Consider the following 25,231-nt stretch of genomic DNA (forward strand, 5'->3'; position numbering starts at 1 on the left):
TACGTCAATCTTGAGCAGTGCCAGTACTCTCCCTCTCAAAAAAAAAGTGCCGGTACCAGCCCATTTAAAGTACTGCTTACGGGTGGTGAATAACCGCCCTTTACAAATCCTTTATTGATTGATTGATTGATTGCTAATTATAATAAAGTGGTACTGCAGACTAAAATCATCATCCTTTTTTACAAGCTATCAAACTTGGCCTGGAGAGCCGTCAGGGATACGAAGCGGATACAGTTTACAGATGTCTCATTCAGTAAATCAGGAAGTTTTAGAACTCCAAATAGGCAAGGACGCAGAAGTAAACAAAGGGTTAACACACAGACGTGAAAACGCGGGGTTTGGGGAGCTGCGAGTGTTTAGAACAAGACATAACACAGATAAAAAAAGAAAGAAAAAAAAGAAGAAAAAAAAAGAAGTCTTTCGTTCTCGTTACCTTGAACCATGAGGATGGGTTCCTTTCCGCCCCCGTGTGCCAGCATCTCCTTGCGGTAGCGCTCTCCCATGGCCCTGCGGGAAGAGACGGATACCGTTACAGCCACCTGCATCCCAGGCACGCCGGCTTTCAGAGCCAGCTGCCGCAGCTGTCTCTGGTTTCTGCGCGAGGCAGATAGCGCTGCATGTCTCGTGAACTCCCTGGCATCTGCAAACAATGGCGGCCTTCATCGCGAGCCGACTCCCAAACACATACTTGTGATTCTAAATTACAGCACGCTGAAGGACACGAGATGTGCTTGATATCAGAACACCCGCTGCTGCCTAAACTGGAGGGCCCGTCTTACTCTGCCCCCTTCTTTATGTCCTTCAAATAAACAATTGAAAACACTCTACAGCATAGGTTTTGCAAAGGGGGGAAACAAGCTGATGTGGCTATCGGGAATACAGCTGCTGATCTTAACTGCTCATCTAATTTCACAAGCGCAAAATGTACATCACAGATAAAAGCAAGACAGACCACAAATATGATACCAAAAATGTAATTTTTTTCCAGCAATCACTGGCATACTCACGAAAAAATGTCACTTAAGTTTAGTATCGATTTTTCAGGTTAATGCTCTATCCGTTTGCAGATTCCACACTGTTAGAACCCCCTTCAGAGAGCCAGGGGGCAAACAGGTATTATTGGGCCCATCAATGGGGATGGAGACCTTTTTACTCCTGATGTCCCAGGGCCTGACTTACTATGGATTCTGAGTAACAGAGCCAACTACCCCTTCTGCACATGACTCTCAGGGTATGTGTGATCTGAGGAGTCCAACGCGAGCTCAGGATTTTAATTTTAATTTTAAAAGTTTTATATAGCGCTAGCTTAACCCTTAAATATCAGAGAGCTTTACGTACACACAGTAAACAGCAGAATGACATTACATTACATAGTAGGCCGGCAGTAAGGAAGTAAACCATAGAAACAAAAAGGTACAGCATGGGCAAAAAATATGCAGTGCCGCGGAGGAGGAGAGGGCAATAAAAGAAAAGGCGAGAATGACATAGTCCGGTCACCCACTATCCATGAATGTCCAGAGAGAGAGGAGACAACTCTGATCAAGAAGACTAGGTTAGTTGACGTTGGTCATGAAGGTATTTGTTTAGGAGATGGAGTTTCAGGTCCCTTTTGAAAGAGGAGAACAGGAGGGGTTGCATCTGAGGACTCCAGGGAGAGCGTTCCATATGCTGGGAGCGTTACCAGAGAACAATCGGTATTGGGTGGTTTTCTTTTTCAATTTCGGAGGAATGAAAAGGAGTGAGTAGGAGCTTCTTAGTGTTCTGGATTGACCTGCTCTACTCAGTTTATTATTTGAGTAGTTGGGGTCAGGAAAACGTGAAGGGTTTTGTGTGTGATGCAGGCCAATTTATAGATATATCTCCCTTTCATGGGAAGCCAATTGAGGCAGTTGAGAGCTGGAGTGATGTGTTCGAATCTTTTAACTCCTGATACGAGTCGAGCGGACTTGTTCAGCACTGCTCTTAGAGGGGCTAGGTGCGCTTTCGGAGTCCCTGTAAAGATGGCATTCCTGTAGTCGATTTTAGAGAGAACTAGGGATTAGACTACTGTCTTGAGGTCATCGTGGGATAGAAAAGGTTTCAGTTTCTTGAGGTGTTTTAGAGAGGAGAGCACTTTTTGCAGAGTTTTGATGTAAGCCTTCATTGATAAGTTCTTGTCAAGGGTGATGCCTAGAGACTTAACTGAGTCGGATAGGGTAAGGGGGCAGTTTAGGGCTACCAGATTCTTGAGCCACTCTTGGATTGGACGATGGTTACTTTTTGGAAAGAATAGTATTAGTTCCGTTTTTGTCTGGGTTGAGCTTTAAGTGGTTAACGTAGAACCAGGTTTGGATCTCGGTTAGGGTGGTATTGAGGAGTTGGATGTCGCTGGGAGACTTGATCCTGAAATAGATTTAGGTGTCGTCCGCGTAAAGGTGGTAGTTCTCTCCGGCTTTTTTCAATATGATTGTGAGGGGCTCCATTAAGAGATTGAAGAGGGACGGGGAGAGGATCGAGCCTTGCGGGACCCCAAGTGTGACTTTAGTTGGCTTTGAGTTACAGGGGTTATTTTTAATTTGTTGCAAGCGGTGTTGAAGGAAGGAGATGAACAGTTTTAGTACTGTGCCATTAATGTCGGACCGTTTCGACAGGGTCTCCAAAAGGGCAGGATGGTTTACTGTGTCGAATGCCGCAGATAGGTCAATAAGGATGAGTAGGCAGGCATCACCTTTGTCTAGGGCCTTGCGAATGTCGTTGGCGACGTTGAGCATAGCTGTTACCGTGCTACAGCCTTTTCTGAAACCAGATTGAACGGGATCAAAGAGGTTGAACTATGTGCTTATTGAATTGGAGGAGGACACATTTCTCCAATGTTTTTGCAAGGAATGGGAAGTTAGAGATGGGTCTGAAGTTGTTAAGATCATTAGGGTCAGCCCCAGGTTTCTTGAGAATGGGTGTGATTTGTCCTAGTTGAAGGGAGTCTGGGACACAGCCTGAGGTAAGAGAGGCGTTGATGATTTTTGTCCAGAAAGGGGAAATGGTGTGGTTGAGTTCTTTTATGATTGTGGAAGGGAGGGGGTCCATGGTGTGGGAGGAAGGTTTTAGATAGGAAATTATATTGAAGACCTCGTTTACCAACATTAGCTCAAAGTTGGACCAATGTGCATTGTTTTTTAGCTGGAGGTAGGTTTGATTGTCCTTGTTAAGAGCTCTTTCCGAGTGGTTCAGGGAGGTTGAAGGGGGCAGGTTAAGGGGGGAGGGGGGTTAGCAGTTTGTAAGAAGGATTGATCAATTTTAGAGACTTTAATGGTGAAGAAGGTGGCAATTTCTTCACATCGCCTCGATTTCTTGAGATGAAGTGCAGTTAGTTTGGCTTTTAACAATGTTGAAGAGTTCTCATGGTCTATTTTTCACCAGATCTAGTTGGCTGCGGAAAAAAGATGCCTTTTCACTGAAGATGTGTTTTTTGTATGATCGTCGAGCCGATCTAAGATGTGTTAGGTGCAGGGACGAGGGGTTTTGTTTCCAGGACCTTTCCGTTTGAGTTGGCGCCGTTCATCATTCAGCTCTACGTTAAACCAGGGTTTTGATTTGGTTCTTCTCAGTTGTTTGAGTTTGAGAGGAGCTACTTGGTCTAAGACCTCTGTCATTCTTGAGTTGAAGTGAGAAGTGAGGTCATCAGCTGTGCATGATGAGGGGTGGAGTTGAAGATGGGGTTGAATCTTGGCTTCAAGTTTGGATAAAGGTATTTCTTTGATGTTTCTGGTCAAGATTTTAAGTTTGACAACACAAATAGGTTGGAGGCTGGCAAGTGTGTCAATCTTGAACATAATGAGGTGGTGGTCGGACCACTCAATGGGAGTAATCTCTCTCAAGGAGATCAGATCGTTATTTGTTATGATCGCATCAAGTGTTGCACCTTTGATGTGAGTTGGTTTATTGCAGAGTTGTTGAGGTTATATATTTCCAGAAGGTTGGAAAGGTTCAGGACAGTGGAGTCTTCTGGGTCGTTCCAGTGGATATTGAGGTCACCCAAGAACACGTCTTTGGTGTCGGTCAAGGAGAATTGTGTTATTAGGTCTGTTAGTTCTTCGGGGAAAAGGATATGCTCTCCAGGAGGATGGTAGATGTTGTGGAATTTGATGGGTGGGGTGCCCTTGGTGGTGAGTTCGATGCCTAGGTATTGAAACGATAGGTATTCTGCAGGTTTGAGTTTGGTAATCTGTATTCCATCTCTATGAATGATGGCTAGTCCCCCCTCCCAGTTTTGATCGACCTGTCTTGTCTGATGAGGTTGTACCCTGGAGGGGTGAGAATGTCAAGAATGGGGGTGGAGTGGGTATTGAGCCAGGATTCTGTGAGGAAGGCGATATTGATTTCTTCAGCGAGCAGAGTTTCAGCAATGTCAGTAGCGTGCTGTACTGCTGATCTGCAGTTTAGGAGCATGCAAGAGAGAGGACGGGGAGCCTGATAATGGGGTTGAAGGTGTGGATCTTGGCTATTGAACACAGGCTCACAATTCAAAATGGGCACAGCACAGGAATTAATCATTGTCCAGCAAAATACTCACTTTTTATTTAAAAAAAACAGAAGCATTTTATTTTCTACTGCTTTCAGCACAAAGGAAAAATACAACATTCACAAACAATCACACAGCCTCCTCTAAGTTCGGGGCTCTAGTGTTTCCTTGGGGATTTCCTGTTCCACTCCTTCCTCACTTTAGTGATCATGGTTATTCTCCATTCAATATTGGTATCATCCAGGGTATGCTCCACTGGCAGGCCGAGTCTCAAGACTCTAATAAAAAGTCAACAGTGTTCCAGTGCTACAGGGCCAACTAACAGCAAGTTCCCCTGGGGCGGACAGGCCCGAAATCAGTCTTACCAGCACAGGCAAGCGTGGAGATATGCTACAAGGATTGCCACTTTGCCTGACTGCTGCTCTGAAGGAACTGCTTTCTGGTTTGCTGAGCTGCCCTGCTGCCTGTTGCGCTCTGGCCTGCAGAGGAGAAGGACTGGAACCATCTCACTTTAACCCAGAGGGACTCCAAGGGATTCCTGGTTTGTCCCCTGTTTTGAAGTCTCAGGGGAATCAAAGCTGTCTTGCATCCCTGCTGGACTCCGCTATCTATGAGTCCTCCCTTGTCTGAGGTGCAAATTCAGTCTAGGACCGAAGAAGTAGGTTCTGCAGCTGTTTTTGCATCAGAATCGATGCAGTGAGGACTTTGTGCTGATTGGAACCAACACAAAAGCTGATCGACGACATCGCCACAACGGACTGCGCGGCTCGACTCTGACAGATTGCGCAGCTCCACATTGATGCAGCGACTGAATCATAAAGGGGTTTGACGCCAAAACCTTCATCAACTGCCAGATTGGCACCGACTTGAAGCTTCCTTGACTCCTTGCAATAAATCATCGAAGATGACGCTTGATCCATCCAAGGTACTGTGTCAGCGGAACCTGTCTTAATCCTGTAGCTGGCCTGCCCTCCCTCACAGTCAGCCTGCACTTTGGATTTACCCTGGTTAAGCGCAACCTTAATTAACCTTTTAGTGCTGATGACTTCTAGGCACTGTTTTTGGTTTATTCTTTAAAAATTAGTAAGTCCGGTTTTACTTATTGGATTTTTGACGTTTTGGTCTTGATTTTCTCATGAAAATATTCTCTCTTATTCTAAACCTGTGTGGAGTATTTTCGCGGTGTTTTCACTGTTACGGTCTGTGGTGCACCAATACTTTACACATTGTCTCTTTAGATAAGCCTTTGCTGCTCTGTGCCAAACTACCAGAGGGTGAGCACAAGTTATCTTTTAGCGTGTATCTAGCTTACCCTCACTAGGATTGGGGTCTCTACTTGGAAAGGGTGCATATTTCTGCTAACTAGAGACCCAACAGCCATCCTGCCAATCAGGTTGGCTTTGTTCCCCCACCAATCCACTTGCGCTGCAGTGCTGGGGAGATCACAACGGAGTCCCATAGGTATCCCCCATGCTGGAACCACTCTCTGCGGAGGCACCACTGCAGGGCCCTCAAGTGCCGCCTGTGCAAGACTTGGAGGATGCAGGAAGCCTGCAGACCTAGGAATCTCAAGACTTTAACTCTGAAAGGATGAAACTGAATCCAGAATGTCCTATATCGCCTGTGACAGAGGAAAAGGGTGGTGTCTGGTACTAACCTTATGAACTAGAGTCGTTGGGAGGGCCACAGATGAGATTTGGGCTAGTTAATCAAAAAGCCTTGGTTGAACAGCAGAGATGCCAATGACTGTAAGAGACATGATACCATGTCTGGTGAGCTGGCTTTCAGGAGCCAGTCATCCAGGTACGGTGAAACAGGTATACCTAACCGCCGGAGATGGGCCAGATCCTCTGCTATCACCCCATGAATCCTCGAGGTTCTGATGACAAACCCAAGGGAAGTACCGCAATTTGGTAGTGCATAGAATACTCAACAAGTTGCAAACTACATCCAATGCGACTACAAGGTCAAGATGTGAAAGTATGCATCCTCCAGTTCGAGTGACATCATCCATTCTCCAAGCTCTAACGCAAGTAAAACTTGAGCTAGGGCCAGCATGTTCAACTTTTTCTAGCTGGAGAAGTCTAGGCTTCTGAGATCCAGAATCGGATGCAGACTGCTGTCCGAATTAGGCACCAGGAAGTAACGTGTGTATCAATCCTGGCCCTTTTGCTTCTCTGGCTCGAACTCCACCACTTTTTTGTAGAAGAGTGTTGCCACCTCCTGCTGAAGAATGGCTAAATGTTCAGGCAAAGGAGGGGAAGAGGGAGGAGGTGAGATGAAGGGTGAAATGGAAGGAAGGGAAAGGTGTAGCTCCTTTCTACAATTTGAAGGACCCACTAGTCTGAAGTAGGGACCTTAAAGGCCAGGAGAAAGAGGGCCATCCGCCCTGCCAGAGGCACCACATGGGTTGGGGAAAGGAAGGTAAGCCTGGTGGTGTAGAAGAAAAGGAAGAGGAGGAGGGTTGCAAGGTGGATCTGTGCCCCTTTCTTCGTTTCCCTTGTATGGTCTGATGAGCAGGTTAGGCTGCTGCTTGAGGGCCAGGTGGTATTGTCGGGATCAAAAGGCAGGTCCTTTCCCAAACACTTGAAAGTCATGAAAAGGCTGATAGTCTGTGCTTAGAGGCAGGAGCTGTAGTCCTAGGGAGCGTGCAGTGGTTCTGCAGATTGCTCCTGCTCTGAATCAGCCTTGATGCCAAACAAATGTATTCCATCAAAGGGGATGTCTATGGACTCTCTGTTTAAGGAAAAGTTGGCTGTCCGCAGCCAAGCAAGACGTCGCACCATGACTGAGGTACCCATGGCTTGTGTGACGGGGTCTGCTGTGTCCAAACCAGATTTAATGATATGTTGAGAAGCATTCTGGCTGTTGGCTAGGAGTTCCTGGAAGTGGTCCTTCATGTTCGCTTGAACATGCAGTAGCATCATCTGGACCATGTCCCATAAGTTATGGTAATAATGTGCGAGTGGACAGTTCTCATTAAGCGATATGAGTGCATTACTTGCAATAAAAACGTCCTTCTTGGCCCAGGCCTCAAGACTCGTGGTCAGAAGGGGTTGTAGGGAAAGTACCATCAGAGTGGGTTCCTGAACAAGAAGTCTGGATGACTAAATTCTCTGGTGATGGGTTCATGGAGAGAAAAACTGGATCTCCAGGAGTAGGGCAAGAACAGTAGGCCATGAGCCAGATGACCACAGGTGTAGAGGAGGGTGTCCCCCAAGCCGCCATGATGGGTTCCAGCAATACCACAGTGAAGGGGAGAAGAGGTTCAGATTAGGCTGAAGAAGGCAGGAGAACTCAGTGAGATCGTTAGTATTCGCTTCTGTGGAGGTAGTTGTAAATCCAAAACCCCTGTAGCTTTCAGCATGATTTTGTGTAGAGAGACAACTTCCAGTGTTGGTGGACCTACAGTCAGCTCAGAGGAGGTATCCAAGCCCCTTGCCATTGAGAGGTCTCGAAAATAGAAATGTTCCTGACCAGCAAAATGATAATAATATGGATGATCCAAATCAGTTAAAAAAAATCTTGCGGAGACAAGATCTGTAAGCCTCCTCTTTCATCAATCGCTGGGACTCTCTACAAGAGTGGATCTGGGACTCGACGTTGGGTTGAGGAATCGGCGGAGTTGCATCTGGCATTGAGGGAGGCAGCGGCAAAGGAGGTGGACACTGCACTGTCCACGGTATCGTTGTGGAGCCGAAAAGCTAAGTGCAGGATCAAAGTGATGAGATGGATCCAAAAGTGCAGTTCTGAATGGCGTCACCTGGAAGGGAATGAACACTAGCATACATGTAGAGGTTGCTGGACCCCAAGGTATAGCAGATAGCGTTGGCGCCTTAGAGAAGATGGAAAACATTGCATTTAAGAATGCCGCTGGACCTAATCCCGAAGAACACCTCAATCCTGGGGAGTCATAGGGAATGAATTGAGGTTCACCTTGCTGGTTGAAGCCTGAACAACCAGACTCTCTAGAGTAGGATGTTTAGAGAGGAAATTAGGTCCTCCAGGCACTGGTCTGTGATGTCTTGCAATCGCATATTCACCACTGGACAAGAACAGGGCTTTGACCAGGTGCCCATTAAGATGTCCTGGAGTGCTTCAATGAATGGGAGGAGGGGCCTGGCTCTAAGACTCCGCAAAGCATATTTGTCTTAACCTTACTAGAGGGCAGTTGTAGGCTCTATACCTAGGGTGATCGCCAAATTATCCCAGCAATTATGCACTCTCTTCCGTAAGAGGTCCAAATGGCGAGTTCAACCATGTATCAGGGTAAGTATCAAGCCCACTGACCTCTTGTAAGTCCAGGTAAAAATTATCATCATCATAATAAGGGAGTAAATCAGCCCCCATTCCCTTCATCATCATCATCATCATCATCATCATCATTATTATCTCCGAGTGGTGGCAAGCACTGGTCAGAATCAGAGTAAAAATATAATGGAGTCTCTAATTGCACATACGCTCTAGTAGGGGCATAAGACTAGAATCAAGCTGTGGTGACCAGTTATGTTTTAGTAATTTCATAGCGACATATCAGATGAGACTGTGCTGAAGTCAGTTCGGGTTCACAAATGAGAATTAGCATCAGAATTAGCATCAGATCCTTCTCCCACGACATCAGCATCAGCACTGATGATGGAGGGACTGATTCAGGTTGTGGAGCCGGAGCCAGTACAGAACCCATAAGAAGTCCAAGGGGGCTACAAGGCACGGAGCAGGGATTTATCAACAATAACCGGAGTGAGGGCCCAGATCATTGGGGCCCAAAAGCGCCAGAGAAGGAGTCGAAAGAGCCCTAAATATCTCCAACATGGGCTTAATACTACCTTCAATCTGCTGAAGTATCGGCAATTGCTCAGGAAATTTGAGGTGCACTACAGTAACTGCGGAATCAGCTCCACAACCAGACATCTGGAGGGAGACCGATTGATATGGTGACACCCTTGTGCCTTCAATTAAGATAGAGTGGTGAGAGGGTGTCAAATCCAGTTTCGCATTTATGTTTGGCCTTTGGCTTACCAGAGGACTTCGACCGTGAAGGAGTGAGTCCATGCCCTCCATTTGGCACGGGAGCAGGGCTTACGCAAGGCTTACAGCTTCTTGAGTTCAGCAATGTAAAGCATCACTTCATGGTCCGGATCGACAGCTGGTGCATGAGGACACTTGTAGCACAACTTAGAGCAGTGTCCCAAACACAAAAGACACCTCATGCAAGTCTGGGACAAACATCTGTTTTCAAAAGTTGCAGCATGATTTGAAAACTGTAGTCTTGGGAAGGTACATCGTTCCCTAGCACCGTGGATTCTTTCTGTTTTAGGAGTCCTAAGATGGCCAAGGAATTTGGAAGCAGAGCTCCAGATCCACTTCAGTAGGTGCAGAAAGAAAACGTTAGCTAGCAGGGGTGGTGCTTATAGGTGCCACCTGGAGCAAAGCAGTGAAAGCTTTCAAGATCCAGTTTGCCATCTGGAGAGCATTCTGAGGTGAGAAATCTGCAGTTGGAAGTATCCATCACATTGTTAGAATACTGAATAATAAAACAAAAGGACCAAAGGCAGCAGACCAGGTCAAGCACTACGGATCATTTAGTTCTTAAGTTAGAGTGGTGCAATCTCTTCCAACATCCGCTGCCGTGGGATGTGAAAATTATTGGAATACAAAAAACAGAATGGAAGGTGCACTCGAATAAAGTCAATAGCAATAGTAATTTCTAAGTAAATTCTTCTTTATTCAAAAAAAGTATTCGTGAAGCATAGGCACAGCCAACGCGCTTCGTTCCTCTTAGAATACTGTATTAAAAGGAAATCTAAACAATCCTAAAGGGGAATTATTTTTAAGTCCATTCAATATTTGGAATTCTAGGAGAGCTGATTAGAGGCCAATAGAACAGGTAGCACAATACGAACGCAATGTAATGCTCGCTGAATGCGATTTCCCAGTCACTGAAAAAAAGTTAGTAAACTCCATTCTAGACCCAGAAATTATTACATTTCTCTTCAAGATGGGAAGATATTCAAGAAAATGGTTGACGCAATCACTGACATAGTGCCAAAACGGGTTCTTGGTTCTATTGGTTAACTTAGTTCGAATATTTGATAGGGCTTAGGATGCTCATGTTGAAGGAGTAGGAGTAGATTCTGATTTTTTGAAAGGTTGGATGCAGCAGGCTAAAGTTTTTTTATAACTAGTGGTAATGCAGGACTCATCGCTGAATGCAGGTTCAAAGCAAATTCAATATGTGGCAGTCTAAAAGTAGTCTGAAGAAATTTTCAAAGGCGGACGGTGAAAGTATTTTTCAAGATTTTATTTGAAACTGTGGAGCGTGTGCCTGAAGCCACTTTGCAGGGCTTTGAACATGCATAATGGTAGCCTCCATGGTTACAATAAACTGGTAAATCTCATAATGTAATGTCTAGTGAATTTAGATGTTAATAAAGACACAGAAACAGGGGGACACTACACTATCCCTTCCTCACATCCTAATGGTTTAAAAAAGTAAAAGGAAATAAGGAGCATTGTGTTAGAATGTCTTAGTTTGTATTGATTCAAAATAGTGGTTAATCTGATCCATAAATAGAAATGAAGTTGTTTCTGATAGGTTTCAAATATTTTGAGGGAAAAATTGTACTGATGGTCAACAGGCCTGAAAGTGCTGTTGTGCAGCGGAATAAAAGGTGGTTCATAGTAGTACGAAGTTTACTTTAAAAAGTTCAGCCTCATACAAAGAGGATGATCCTGAAATGTCTTGAGTTTATATAGTGTACTGCCAGCATGCTAAGTTCTGTTTGATTTGCTATATTCTGTATTGTTCTTTTAAGTGATTCAAAAGAATACAAACGTTAGCCTCAGTGTCTTAAAAAAACGACATTCTCTGGGTATTACATTATGGCAATCACAATTTGCTCCTATAGAACATGAACCTCAGAATGAAAACTCAGAAAATATTCGCTAGTCACCTACTATCAAATCTAAAAAACAGATTACTTACCTTAGGTTTCGCTCTTTTTGGTGGATACTCTATCTAACCGCAGATTCCTCACCTTGTTAATACCTCCAGATGCCAGACTGGATCTGAAGATTTATCTCAGCACTGCTGCAGTGCAATAGCAGGTGGAGGTGAGTGGGTCAGTGTTAACTTTATCCCACGCTAGAAGTGACACTGGAGGCACAAACATGCATCACCCCTGTGCATCGAGATCAGTTTCTTTCATGACTTTATCTCTGTCATTAGACGCGGACCTTAATAGCTCATCAGATGTGACAGTGTGCAGATCTTTAAATCGGGATCGTTTTATTGATGGAAAAAACAGTCCATTGCATAGAAGGGGGAGGGCAGGAAGAATCTGCAGTTAGATAGAGTATCCACCAGAAATAATGCTGCGGAAGTGAAGTGATTTTTTCTTCTGATGGATACTTCAAAACCGCAGATTCCTCACCTTGTCAATAGATACCAAAGCAATATGTGCCAAAGTGGAGGGTCTGTGGAATATCTCAAACTAGAAATGCTTACCGGATCGAACAGGCAAAGTACCCTTCCCCAAACCTTGGTTATCAAGGCAGTAGTGCTACGTGAATGTGTGAACTGACACCTAAGGCACGGTGTGCAGATATTCAGAAGAGGCAGTCTGTGTGCCACTGCAGCAGTAGCCCTTAGACTCTCCGCTGGATGCTTCTTGGTCATGGCATAGCAGATTTTAACACAGAGGACTATCCACCTGGATATAGTCCTTTTTCACACTGCCTACCCCTTCTCCATCCCAGCGAACCCCACAAAAAAGTGCTGATCGGCCACACTATGGTTCCTAGTACAACTGATGTAAAAGTTCTTTTGGGGTGCAATCAATGAAGCTTCTCCTCCACTTTCGAAGGGTGTGGTCTCCACATTCGAAGGGTGTGGTAGAGCGAAAAATGCTAGAAGGGTGATGGATTGTTGACATGAGAAGACATCATAACCTATGGCAAGAAAGCCGCCTTAGTCCGAAACACCAGATTGTCCGGGGAAAAAGGTGGTGTACGGTGGATAAGCGGATAGATCTTGAAGCACATTCATGTAATGAGATTAAGTACTCGCTGTGAGTAAGACTGTTGTGAGACTTAGTAGGAAAGTGAGGACCAAATTAAGACCCCCCTGCAGCATCACAAAAAGCCTGTCTGAAAACATATGGCCCAGTCCTTTCACAAAATGCATCACACAACAGGCACTTTAAATAAGGACTGTTCGTCTGCTAATGCGAAAAGGCAAAAAGTGCTGACAAATAATCTTTAACAGTACTCACTGCAAGGCCTTGCTAGGCTAAAGGAAACACAAAACATAAACATCTGACAACTTTGCCAGTAATGGGCCTGTATGGTGGGAATTACACCAGGGCACAAACTTATCCCAGTGTCTGTTATAAACTGTTTTGTTAGATGGACACTTCTAGAATGACGCCCACTACTTTGAAAGGGAGGTCGGGAGCAGTTAAATGTCACTGCTCAGTCTTCATACATGCATATAAATGTAGATAGTGGAGGCATATGTGCAAGACCCTGCATGGGAGCTGCGACAGAAGAGCCCCCAGAAGCAGCAGCCTGAGTGAAGGACAGATCCTCATGCACAGAATTTCAGGGTATCACACTCTCCTGGCCCAATCTAAATCCATCAAAAGGTGACTTGGGCCCAGTCATTCCTGATCATCTTTAGAAAACTAGGAGAACAGGTAGAGGAAGGAAGGCCTACAGAAATCCTGAACTCCACTCTCAAAGAGTGTATTTTTGGGAACTCCGGCATCCAAAAGTGTTGACAATGCGCGATCTCAGCAGTGGCAAAGAGATCCAGCCAGGTTCTCCACACTGCTGGAAGACACTCTGTGCAAACCTTCTGGTTTAGGTACTATTTGTGATCCGCAAGGTGTTGTCGGCTGAGTTAATCCTCTAGGGGGTTCAAAGATCCCAAAAGGTGGTTCATGCTAGATACGAAATCCAGTCCCAGAGGCACAAGACCTCCTGGCACAGGCCTCCTCTCCGCCCTGCTTGTTGCAATTACACACATGGTAATGGTGTTGTTCCAGGGGACCTGGACCAGCCTCCCTTTAATGGATGGCAGGAAAGCCTATAATGCCTGCAGGCCATTTAAATGGCCCTAGAAGCAGTTAAGGGCACCAGCTCCCAGTCAGTGTCCGAAGGCACTGAAATAAATAAATAGACGTCAGAGTACAGGGGGGACACATATATGTGGCTCCAGTGTCACACCAGGGCAGAACGAAGTTGACGGGGAGTCTCACAATGCCGTCTGCTGGCACACTGGAGCAATGCTCAGAAAAAGCGTCTGTTCCAGTCTGGTACCTGGGGGTATTCAAAAGGTGAAGAATATACAGTTTGTATATTTCTATTTTCTGATGGATACTTCAAAGTAAAAGGACAAATATCACAAACTAAAGGAATTAAAACAATCAGCTGCACTCAAACTTACCTTCCTCAACAAGAGATCCAAAAGGGTTCCGGGTGAATTACAAAGGATGGTAATTTTATGTAATATGTATATTAAAGTATTTTATACAATACTTAATATACTCCAAAACCAGCTTTTACAGATAGTCATAATAATCACATTTGTATTTTAATAGACGAATAGGCATGTATGGTTGTAAGGGGGTCCATGAGACCCTTAGTGCAATATAATGTGTGGTTTAGAAGCCAACAGGGTACACATTTTATCATGGTTTTTGTTTTGTGTCTTGCCTACCAGAATGTAAACCAGAAACCTGAGTTATTTACCACCAATACCATGTGTAGGTAATCAGAGTGGACCTAATTGACCAAGACTCATGGTATATCATCACTAACCATTTAATAACCATTCCTTGTAAACACAAGGGTTGGGGATTAAGAGCCAAATACCTTAGTAGTTAAGTCACTTCATGAATGCCATGGATTAGACTGAAGGAGACTGCATTAAGCGCAAAATCAATAGGAATGGCATTACCTATGCTGTCCTCCCAGCATGAGTACCTAAACTATGGAAATGTTAAGTGGGTAGTTATCAAATTCCACCTAGTCACTATCTGGAGGTCTAATAAATATACATGAGGCAGCAGACATGAGTCCTTCCACCAAGTGCTCAGTGTAACAGGTCAAGGGTTTAACTGTAAAGTAAAGACAGGGGTATAAAGGTATCTGTATTGCCGTAAGGCCATGCCCATGCCCATGCCCATGCCCAGTGCTCAACTGAAGCTGGTGGTTGCAGGAGGGGGCCCAAGGCACTCATTTTGAGGACCGGCAGATATTTTTCCTCATCAGACTTATTCCCAGAGCAATCAAGGGAAAAGCACCCATGAAGACGGAAAAAAGGGACAACCGGAGAAAGCAGGAACCTGCAGGAGTGACATAAAGGGCAGGGGGTGTCTGGTGTGGATTAAACAGGCAAGAGGCAAAATCTAGACTACACAGCCTTGGGATTTGGCACCCGAACACTCATTAGTACCGGTCGCGGACTTCTAAATCAAACTTTGGGCCCCAGGCCTTCTTTTACAAACTATGCACTGTCCATGTTCCTGTTTTTCATAAATCGGAGCAATTGGAGTAACTGCACATGTGTAAATATCACAAACGTCTTCAGAACAGCTTGGTGATTTTAATACACAGGAGGACACTGCACTCTACTCATCCAAATGATGTCATGGTCACTTCACAAAGGTAGTTCATGGGAGCACTTATCCACAGGTCCGCTATGGCATGCAACCTTATCATTAAAACCAGCCATTTCAACACAGTAATTATTTAGGATGCTACTGATAAATGTTGATGAGTTACAGGGACCAGAGCACGTTTCCATGATATAAAAAAATAAATCATATTTTGGAAATAGAAATATTTGTCCCACTCAAACGGGCCTGTTGGGATAAAGTAAGGCAGCAAATCAATTTTCATTTATAAAAACAGCTGCAGAGACCCTATTAGTTTTAAAAGAACAGAAATAAAGTAAGACATACACTTGTCATTAATATTTAAATTTTGTACCTGTCAAATGGGTTTTTCACAAAACACTGCTTCCAAACCATGGACGCCACAGCCCTGGACATGAGGTAAGAATAGTATTTAGCACCATAGCCTACAAGATGGCTGAATCGCAGCTGCCAAGCCTAGAAAAGACAAACAGAAAACATATTTTAGCAAAATAATAGGGACATTAGGGAAGAGAAGTGGGATTAGGAGCCATAGCTCAGATGATAGAAATCGTATCTTCCTCTGTCTCGGTAATATTCCCTGGACTATTACATTACAGAGCTTAACAAAGAGTAAAAGCAGAGGGTTAGAAGAAAGGCTTATGATATAGGGACAAGGTAGGGTTGACAAAGGAGGCAAATCTGGAATTAGGGTGGTGGTTGGAGATTTTGGATGCCTGAAATGATAGGGCAATTTTGGAGTGCCTCTGGATTTTGTTCTAGAGTTTGATGTGGGCATGTCAGGCTGGGATGCAAGATTTGGGGACCTGAAAGCAGGTGGATGTTGGTCTTTGCAGGTGAGGCACCAACATATTAATTGTTTCTGATGACCAGGAGGAGTAATAAGCTGCTATAAGTTTGATAGCAGGAAGAGACCCTTGATGAATGGGTGACTACACAGCTCTCCATCGTTACCTCCTCCAGATAGTCCACCTGACCTATGGCAAGTATATAGCTGATGGTAGTAAATATATTTATTCTACCACAGATCATGATTTGGATCCTGAAACTTGGAGAAGGCATTTCACCAACTTGTATTCAGAGGTATCAGAGCCTTTGCAAGAATCATTTGGGCTGAACTATGTTATTTTGAATCAAGTAACAACATATGCCCCTCACTTTAGTCTACACGAGACCAGGAAAGCTGTTGTTGCAATTAAAACATGGAAGGCACTGGGCCCGACAAAACACTAGGGGACATTTTGAAACATGATACAGCAGTGTGGGTGCCATTTGTAAATCTACTATGTGATGCAACTGCCTCAGGAGCACCAGTTTAGTCACTTGGAGAGGGGCTGAAATTGTTCCCTTTATAAAAAACATAGGAAACAAGCAAGATCCAGCCAACTATAGGCCAATCAAAATAACTGACACCCTGCAAAAAGCAAAAGCAAAACAGATTTTACATAAGCTTAGCCACTGGATAGACGTGAACAATATCCTTTCCCCATGCAAAGCGGGTTTTAGATCGAGAGTTAGTACGATCGATCAGGTTTTTAGGCTCCTGTGCATAACATGGAAATATACCAAACTGAAGGGGGCGCATTTGTACGTAGCTTTCGTTGATCTGAAAGCTGCTTTTGATCTTACACACGCTAACCCAAGCTCCTCATAACGTTTGTCCATCAAGGGCTCCAAAGCTTTCCACTGCGTAGCATAGGAACAGGATGTGGCTTTTCGGTCAGAGCTGCTGACTTTGGAACAATGAAACCAGGTTTAAGTCTTACATGGAACATACTCTGTATCTCAGCAAATCACTTAATCTCGTCTTGACTAAAGCAAAGAAAACAAGCACTAGCAAAGCCAATAGGTCAAGTCCATGAGAATCTGGCAACGTTTTGTGGCCAATCTGTACATCAGCGTGCTTGCTTTGCAGTTTGGCTAACACCAATTTAAACAAGCACTGGCTAAGCCAATAGTTTTGGGCAATGCCCGAGCTATTGTCCCTGTAATTTGAATGTCTTTTAGCCATGTTGTCTAGCAGCACATCTGCTGTTCAGCATGGCTGAAAGTTACTGAAAGCCCAGAATCACAGTATGTTGAGCCAACACCAAGTCTCTTTGCCCCCCACCCCATGTTGAGTTTATTGTCCTGCCCCTCCAAAAACAAAAGAGCACTATGACATGGCCTGCACTGGCCGCATCACAGCAAAAGTGACTTTCAGCCATGCTGATCAGCAGATGTGCTGCTAGACTACAGGGCTAAAAGACATTCACTTTGACAGGACCAATAATTTGGGTATTGTTGAGATCTATTGCTTTTTTCCAGTGCTAGTTTGGTGTTGGCGGGATCTTGCTGAACAAATGTGGAAATGATAGTGAGAAACAGTTGAGAAGTTTTAAACTGAAGTGAGAATGTGGCATAAAGGCCAGAGCTGCCGACAGGGGAACTAGGTTCTTGGGGTTGGCTGAACAATTTGTGATTTTAGGCAAATCACTTGCACTTCTCCCTGCCTACTACAATGAATGTCATTGTGTAATGTAACTGGTGAGCACCTAAAGCGCTCAAACACCATCGGCTGGTGTTAGCACTATGGCAGGATGGCGGACAGAACAAGTGCTCCAATACCACTGGATCATGAAAAAAAAGAAGCTGCTCAAAAACTGGGAGGATATAAAACAGTAAGTGTTTGAGTGACTTAAAAATTATTAGATAGATAGATAAATAATAGATAGTTAGATGGATAAAAGAGCGATCAAAGCGAAAATGCTCAAAAACAAAGACCTGATTGCTGTTCAACTATGAAGTTGCCTTTTTAAAACATATTCAAACTAATGTGATGTGTGTGTGTGTTTGTTTATTTATTGGGGAGATTCGAGAACAAAGAGTATTTAAAAGCACACAGACATTTGCCTTGTGCACATTTCAATTTACAGGGCACATCAGTTTTTCTAGATCAGGCTTCTTCAACGAACAGCTCGTGAGCTACTAGTTGATCTTCTGCTACCTGCATGTAGCTCTCCTGTGTTCAGCCCAGCCTACTAGGTTGCTTAAATGAATATATGTGCACACAGGGGCTGTGCACTTGCCATGGCGGAACTGATTTCGATAGATCTGGTGCTCATATCTATAACTGGGTCAACCGCTCCAGTCTGATTAAGTATTGCTAGATTGTAGGTTCTGGCCAAAACTAATTGAAATGATTGTGGGACCACGTTTTGATAGTGATCACAAGGCCTTATGACTGGAGCTGAGCGATACCAAAGGGGATGATGGACGGAGCGTTTGAGTAAATCAAACACCCACCCACAGTCAATTGATCTGGGTTTAATCCATCATCATTCTTTAGCTCACTCCACCACCCCAGTTCAGACATGGCCATATGCAAATCAGTCTGACCCTGTGCCTCATGGGAACAGTCCAGCCCGAACTGCCAAGCCATGTCTTCCCTGGACCGGAAACAAGCATGTTGGGACCGGTTTCGTGTTCATAACCCTCATCAGCCAGGATATCTTGAATCCAGTGGCAAAGTGAGCAAGGGACCCACGTCTGGGCATACCCTGCCAACTTATCACTGGAGCTGAGCAAAGTCACCAAAATAGTGGTAATATTATAGCCACAACTTTCGATAGGAGGTTGCTACTTGCACAGGGTAAGGTGGAGCAGGGTGCTGTGCGCACAGGAGTCAATTAGTGGAATAAATAGAATGGTAGCCAACTGCTTGGAAGAGCTGATAATATAAGAAACAATTGGGAAATCAAGGGAAGACTTGGAGACTGCTGTGGAAACCAGCACCTGAATGTTTGGCAACATACGGCACAGTTTCCTCTTTAAAGAGGTTGGGCAATCCAGGTGAGGAAGGTGCCCCCACCCATGGTACAACCTAAAGTGTAGAGAAACTAGATGCAACCTGGTTATGGCAATAAGCACGCAGGACAGACTTTATCCGATGCAAAAAAGAGAAGGAGAAAGGGAAAATTGGATGGGCGTCTTGAGGCAGTAAGATCTAAAGATTTCCGCTCCTTTTGGAACATACTGACCTCTGATAACCGGGGTGGGAAGTGACCAATTGAAAAGAACATGGCTGCCAGTGACTGGGTTGTGCATTTTTCTAGCTTCTACTCAGAGGGTAGGGGCAGGTCGCCCTCTCCACCTGGGGGTATCAAAGTCACAATGCAATACTGGTAGAAATGAAGACACAAGATTTGCGGCTGGTCTTCTATTGTCTACTGGACAATTGCAAGATGGAGACCCCACTGAGATTACTGTCAAGGAATTGTTAATTGCCATAGGTGGGATTGTTACAAATAAAGGCCCATGGCATGACAACATACCTGGTGATTTATTTCTGAATGAACCAGGTGTATGGAGCACTTATTTTTCAATAGCCTTCACTGCCATTGAAAAAGGGGCCTCTATCTCCCCCCCCCCCCCCCAACGTGGGTTGGGGCTGAAATTATTCCTATTCACAAACAAGGCCCACAAGACCTCTCAATTATAGGCCCATAAACCTCATCAATAGTGGGCAAAAGCTTTATAGTAAAGTAGTCCTGGCCAGAATGCCAGAATAGATGTCCTATAATGATTTCTTAACCCCTTTGCAGGCCGGTTTTAAGGAATCAGTCAGCAGAATTGAGCAGGTGTTTCGATTCCAAATGCTAAACTGGAAAACTATTACCCTGGGCAAAAGTAGATCATATGCTGTTTTTGTAGACTTTCGCTCGGCCTTCAACCTTGTTTCTAGAAGAACCATGTGGAAGGTCCTTGCTGAGATGGGGGTCCCGGACTACTTGTCAGATATCTTGGTGAAACTTCACTACAATAACTATGCACAAGTGAGATGTGGCAGTGCAGGTGAAATGACAGAGCCCTTTCCAGTGAAAAGTGGGGTAAAGCAGGGATTGATCCTTGCCCCTACATTATTCTTGTTGTATAATAACCGTCTCATTGGTAAGCTTGAGTCTTGTGATAATGATGCACCTAAGTAGGCAAATCAGAGGGTTCCTGCACTAATGTTTGCATAGGATACCCTGCTTCTCTCTAAATCCCCAATGGGTTTGCAGAGGCTATTTGATACATTTAATGACTTCTGAGAAGTAAGAGGCTTAGAGATTAATGCGAACAAGATGAAGTTTATGGGCCTGGGCACCTAAATAGGGCTAATGCTTCGCTAGCAGGGTCCTCTCTAGAGCGAGTTTGTACCTTTGATTATTTGAGTACAACATGAACTGAGCATCTAGGGTGGCACTCGCATTGTATGCATTGTAGACTTAAATTAGAACATGTGGCAGAAGGAATCATTAAATGTCACTTAGACCCCAGTTCCACCCAATTCAGCCCACTCTAGAAATGTATAACTCACAAGCTTTGGGGTCTGCATGTTATGGAGAAGAACTATTGGGGTCATATTTTTGTGAATTCTGTTCCAGCAGTAGAAAAACGCTTTATGCGGCAGCTGATTGGGCTCCCTGTAAGCACTCCCTTAATTCCACTTAGGTTGGACCTTGTGTTACGACAAATTGCTGACAAAGTAAGGAGAATCTGGTTCACCCCAGAGCTCTTCTCATATCATAAGGGCCTGGAGAAAATCCAATCTATGGCAGGTGCAATGGATATCCCTTGGATTAGGTATATTAAGAATACACTTTTGGAAATAGGCCTTGAGAGCCTGTGGATCTCATCTGGTGTGGCAAGTGTAACATCTAAAAATGTAGTTAAAGCACTCTATTGGTAGTCTAAAGACTCTGCGTTGCTCTATCAGCGGAGTGGTGACTCTTCGACAAAATCTTTTCCTTCCACCAAGGATACATATGAGAGGGAGACCTTCCTAGAGAAGATGCAACCGCCACTTGCTAGGTGACTGTACATGGATTTTCGGTATGGGACCTTGCCTTGGTGCTTTTATAGCTAAATGGGTTAAATCTAAGAATGTGTTGGAAGCTCAGTGTCTAATGTGTGATGCTTCCATTGAGACTATTGAACATGTCCTGTTTTTCGGCCCCTTATATATCAATTGTGGGAAAAGATGGATTGTTCCTTTGTGCAGGAGTCTAGGAGTTAGAGAACATAAAGAGGCAGCTAGGATATTTAAACACAATGGCAGTTGCTTAATAGGCTTTGGGGTAAGGAGATACTTGTTGGCAATGTGGTGAATTATACAAAGAGAGCGTGTTGGTATAGTGGCAAGGGGATCCATTGACCTCCTGTAAAACGCAATCCTTTTAACACAATGAATGAAGGAAGGAGATGCCCTTTTTATCCTAACCCTGATTGCTCCTTAAGAAATAGAGATGTTTTACCCTTAATGAGGGCCACCTGAGATGGTTTTCCAAAGGAAATGCTGCATATACATTGGTCACTTTATGATGTAATCCGTAGAAAATTGCAAATGTATGACGTTGAAAATCAAATGAAGAAGCCCAAAAGTGAAGGAGGAAACTAAATTGTATGTATTTGTAATGTCTTTGAGATAGTTTTTATTCTAAATCTTCGGGATTACTGTTTTTTAAATTTATTTCTATCAACAAGATTCCCTCTGGTAACTGTTTTTATTCTTTTTATATGTCTCTTGTTTTATATGTATTAATTGTGTTTTATACTGCTTTTATGGCTTGGAGCCAAAATAAAAATAAAGCTTGCTTGACTGACTGAATATATGTGCACCAAAATTGTGAAGCGTGTATTTCAGAAATATGTAGTTAGTTTAATAACTCATGAACTGATGTGTTGAGGAAAAATGGATTTCCAAAATACTTTTGAACTGTTATTTGAATGATAAATCATGCAGCTTTGGAGAGACTTAGTACTAATATTATAACCTTGGGCCAGGGGCATTGCAGATATGGCTGTCATGTATTACTCATGCAGAGGCATTTCAAATTGTTGGTAATCGAGTACGGGATAGCAATACTGTAACCTTGTCTGAAGTGGTCACTATTGCAACACAAATAACAGTAGCTCGGGATCCTTTTCTTTGATAATAAGTGGCTCATAGTACAGAAAAGGTTGGAGACCCCATTCGAGAAGCTACTATCTCTAGCAATCTAAAGAATAATGAGAAAGCTTGAGGTAGTTATTAAACTCATACGAGGAATTATTAGTAAACATATATTTGATGTATGTTGACACATGTCACATCAAGGTACAGAGAGTTAGTTACACAGATATTGCTAAGGTATAGTCGCTAAAACAGATACGCTTAAAACTAGAGTGATCCTAGGTCACCAAGAAGGATTAGATTGAGTGGTGAAGTCCAAAGTCTTCGTTTTGTTTCTTATCCCATTTCAGTTTCCTTGTTTCTACCACTGACCCTCATATTCCTGTGAGTGTGGCCATTGGTGAAGGTGGTGAGAGATGTAACTGACCATCATTCAATGAAGTAAACTTTTTACTGGCCCATTAGCCTCATCAGAACATGATAGACAGAATCAAGATCGTCCGCTTGTACTGTGAAGTGGTGGGGCGGGGGGAGGGGGTAACACAAAAAAAAGATAAAAAATAAATAAAGCTGCACTTACCAGCTCCGACGGACCATGGCCATGTCTGAACTGGGGTGGTGGAGTGAGCTAAAGAATGGTGATGGATTAAACCCAGATCAGTTGACTGGGGGTGAGTGTTTGATTTGCTCAAACGCTCCGTCCATGGGGATCATTGGTATTGCTTTGTTCGCCCTAAGTTGGCTGGGTATGACAAGACGTGGATCCCTTGCTCACTTAGCCACTGGATTCAAGATAGCCTGGCTGATGAGGATTATGAATCCGAAACCGGTCCCAGGATGCTTGTTTCTGGTCCAGGGAAGACATGGCTTGGCAGTTCGGGCTGGACTGTTCCTATGAGGCACAGGGTCAGACTGATTTGCATATGGCCATGTCTGAACTGGGGGGGTGGAGGGAGCTAAAGAATGGTGATGGATTAAACCCAGATCAGGTGACTGGGGTTGAGTGTTTGATTTGCTCAAACGCTCCGTCCATCATTCCCTTTGGTATTACTTTGTAGTCCATGGCTAGACAGGATTACGGAAATGCCTTATATTTGGGCCTTCTAAAACAGCACATGCTCAAACGCCAGCGGGTGCAGAATGCAGCCAGCAGATTGCTCCTGGATATCCCTAAATTCCAGTCCATTTCCCACGGCTTAAAAAACTCCAATGGCTTCCTGTGAAAAAGAGGATAGAATTTAAATCTTTATGTCTAGCGTACAAAGTTATGCATGGAACTGGACCAGCGTTCCTGAAACAACAATTCACCTCGTATCATACACTCAGAAATCTATGTTCAGCTCAGAGCAAACTCCTCCCGACCCCAAATTTAAGAAAGTTCGCTGGGGAGGAAGAAGCTTTGTCCTGGGTACAGTGAAACTGTGTAACACGCTTTCGATAGATATTAAAAACTGCCCGTTACTTTCCTTTAGAAAATTACTAAAAACTTGGCTATTTTCAAACTAATTTTCACAGTTTTCCACAGCGCCTACACACCCTTGTGCACTTGTGCGTTATATACATTTCACAATCAAATCAAATCAAATAAAATCCTTCGAAATCTGGGCCAGGTCAGAGAAACCCCCTGATACTGCACGCACAGGGACTTCAGGTTCCACTGCAGAGTCTGCATGTACCATTGGGTGTGCTTCACCAGCAGGCAATCAGACCCAGCAATCTCAGAAGTAATCTAAACAAAATCCAGGCCAGAGGTTGAAACATTGGGATCGTAGCCTGAATTTCCTCGACCCTACACTCCGGAAGGCAGGCACAAACTGCACTACGTCCAGAATAGCCCTGATGAAAGGGGGCATCTGAGAAGGAGGCAGGTGTGACTTTGGCATGTTGATAGTGAATCCCAGTGAATGCAGGAGATTTGCTGTAGTCGGGAGGTGGGTGACATCTGCCTGCGGCAAGTCCTCCTTCAGCAGCCAGTCATCAAGGTAAGAGAAGACTGAGACCCATGACCTCCGAAGGTGGACTGCAATCACCTCCATCACTTTCGTGAACACCAAGGGCCACTGATGAGGCCGATTGGGAGCAAAATTAACTGGAAATGTTTGTGGCCTACTGTGAAGATCAGATGTATGAGTTACTTACCTTCGATAACGATGTATCTGGGAGAGATGATTCTAGCCGCAGATTCCTTCATATAGAATTATTCCCCAAGCGTAAGACTGGATCCAGAAACTTTTTGCCACAGCATCCCTGCACGCCCAGGGCGAGGCGACACCACCCGACTCCGCCCACGCATCATCCGCACACATGACGTCAGCAAGGTCACATAAGCACCACTCCAGCGGGCCTACGTCAGTTTTCTTCAGGGAACTTTTCCGCGCCGGAACGCGGAGCCACCAGGCAAAACTGTGGGAGCAGGGGAACAGTGTGCGAAAGAGTAGAAACAAGGAATGGAGAGAAGCGACACCATAAGGAGCGGTGCAACTCTACAGTTTCCAAAGGCAGGGGCAGAATAAAGACCAGAGCAGAGCTCTGAGCAGCCACCCTGCCAGCATGTAAACCGCCTTCCCCCCCTTCCCCGGAGACAGGGAACATATGTAAAGTCATAAAACCTGTAGCAGGCCTACAACCCCCACCCGGAAATAGGGAAGGGGAGCCAGCCCCAGAACAGACAGGAACAACAATACTCCAAGTCGCCTCAGCACAGAGGGCAACCATCCACCAAGGAACAAGGGCAAGACATGGCCAGAAGACCCCCAGACAGAGGACAGCAGAGGGGCAGGGACCCCTAGCAACAAGAGGAATGGAGTGGAGGCAGAGATTGAAGGCAAACCCCCACCCACAACCTGGAACCGCCAGAGTAGTGGGGCACAGGGGCACTATAACCCCATCTTCCAGAGAATCAAGAGGGGGAAGGAACAGCAGCAAGACGGGGCAACCTGCCAAGAGCAAAAGTAAGCACTCACAGTAGACACAGCCCACCAACAGGAGGCGAGTGCCGAGACCAACCCAAGGGTCCTCGCAGAACAGGGAGGGAGGGTGGGCCGTGAAGAAATCTGTGGCTAGAATCGTCTCTACCAGATACATCGTTACTGAAGGTAAGTAACTCGTACCTCTGATAGAGACTACTAGCCGCAGATTCCTTCATGTAGAATAGAT

At 44.6% G+C, this 25,231-nt stretch overlaps 1 protein-coding gene across 1 annotated transcript in view; it reads right to left on the reverse strand.

Annotated features, from left to right (window-relative positions):
• MIPEP (mitochondrial intermediate peptidase) overlaps positions 1-25,231 on the reverse strand; it is a 574,688-nt gene that overhangs the window by 61,321 nt on the left and 488,136 nt on the right. The window contains exons 17-18 of the mRNA XM_078657099.1: positions 15,494-15,615; positions 434-507 (exon numbers count right to left, since the gene is read on the reverse strand). Of these exons, the coding sequence (XP_078513225.1) occupies positions 434-507; positions 15,494-15,615 (196 nt within the window). The remainder of the gene's footprint in view (positions 1-433; positions 508-15,493; positions 15,616-25,231) is intronic.

Source organism: Lissotriton helveticus, chromosome 8 (assembly GCF_964261635.1).
Source record: "Lissotriton helveticus chromosome 8, aLisHel1.1, whole genome shotgun sequence".
Lineage (NCBI taxonomy): Eukaryota > Metazoa > Chordata > Amphibia > Caudata > Salamandridae > Lissotriton > Lissotriton helveticus.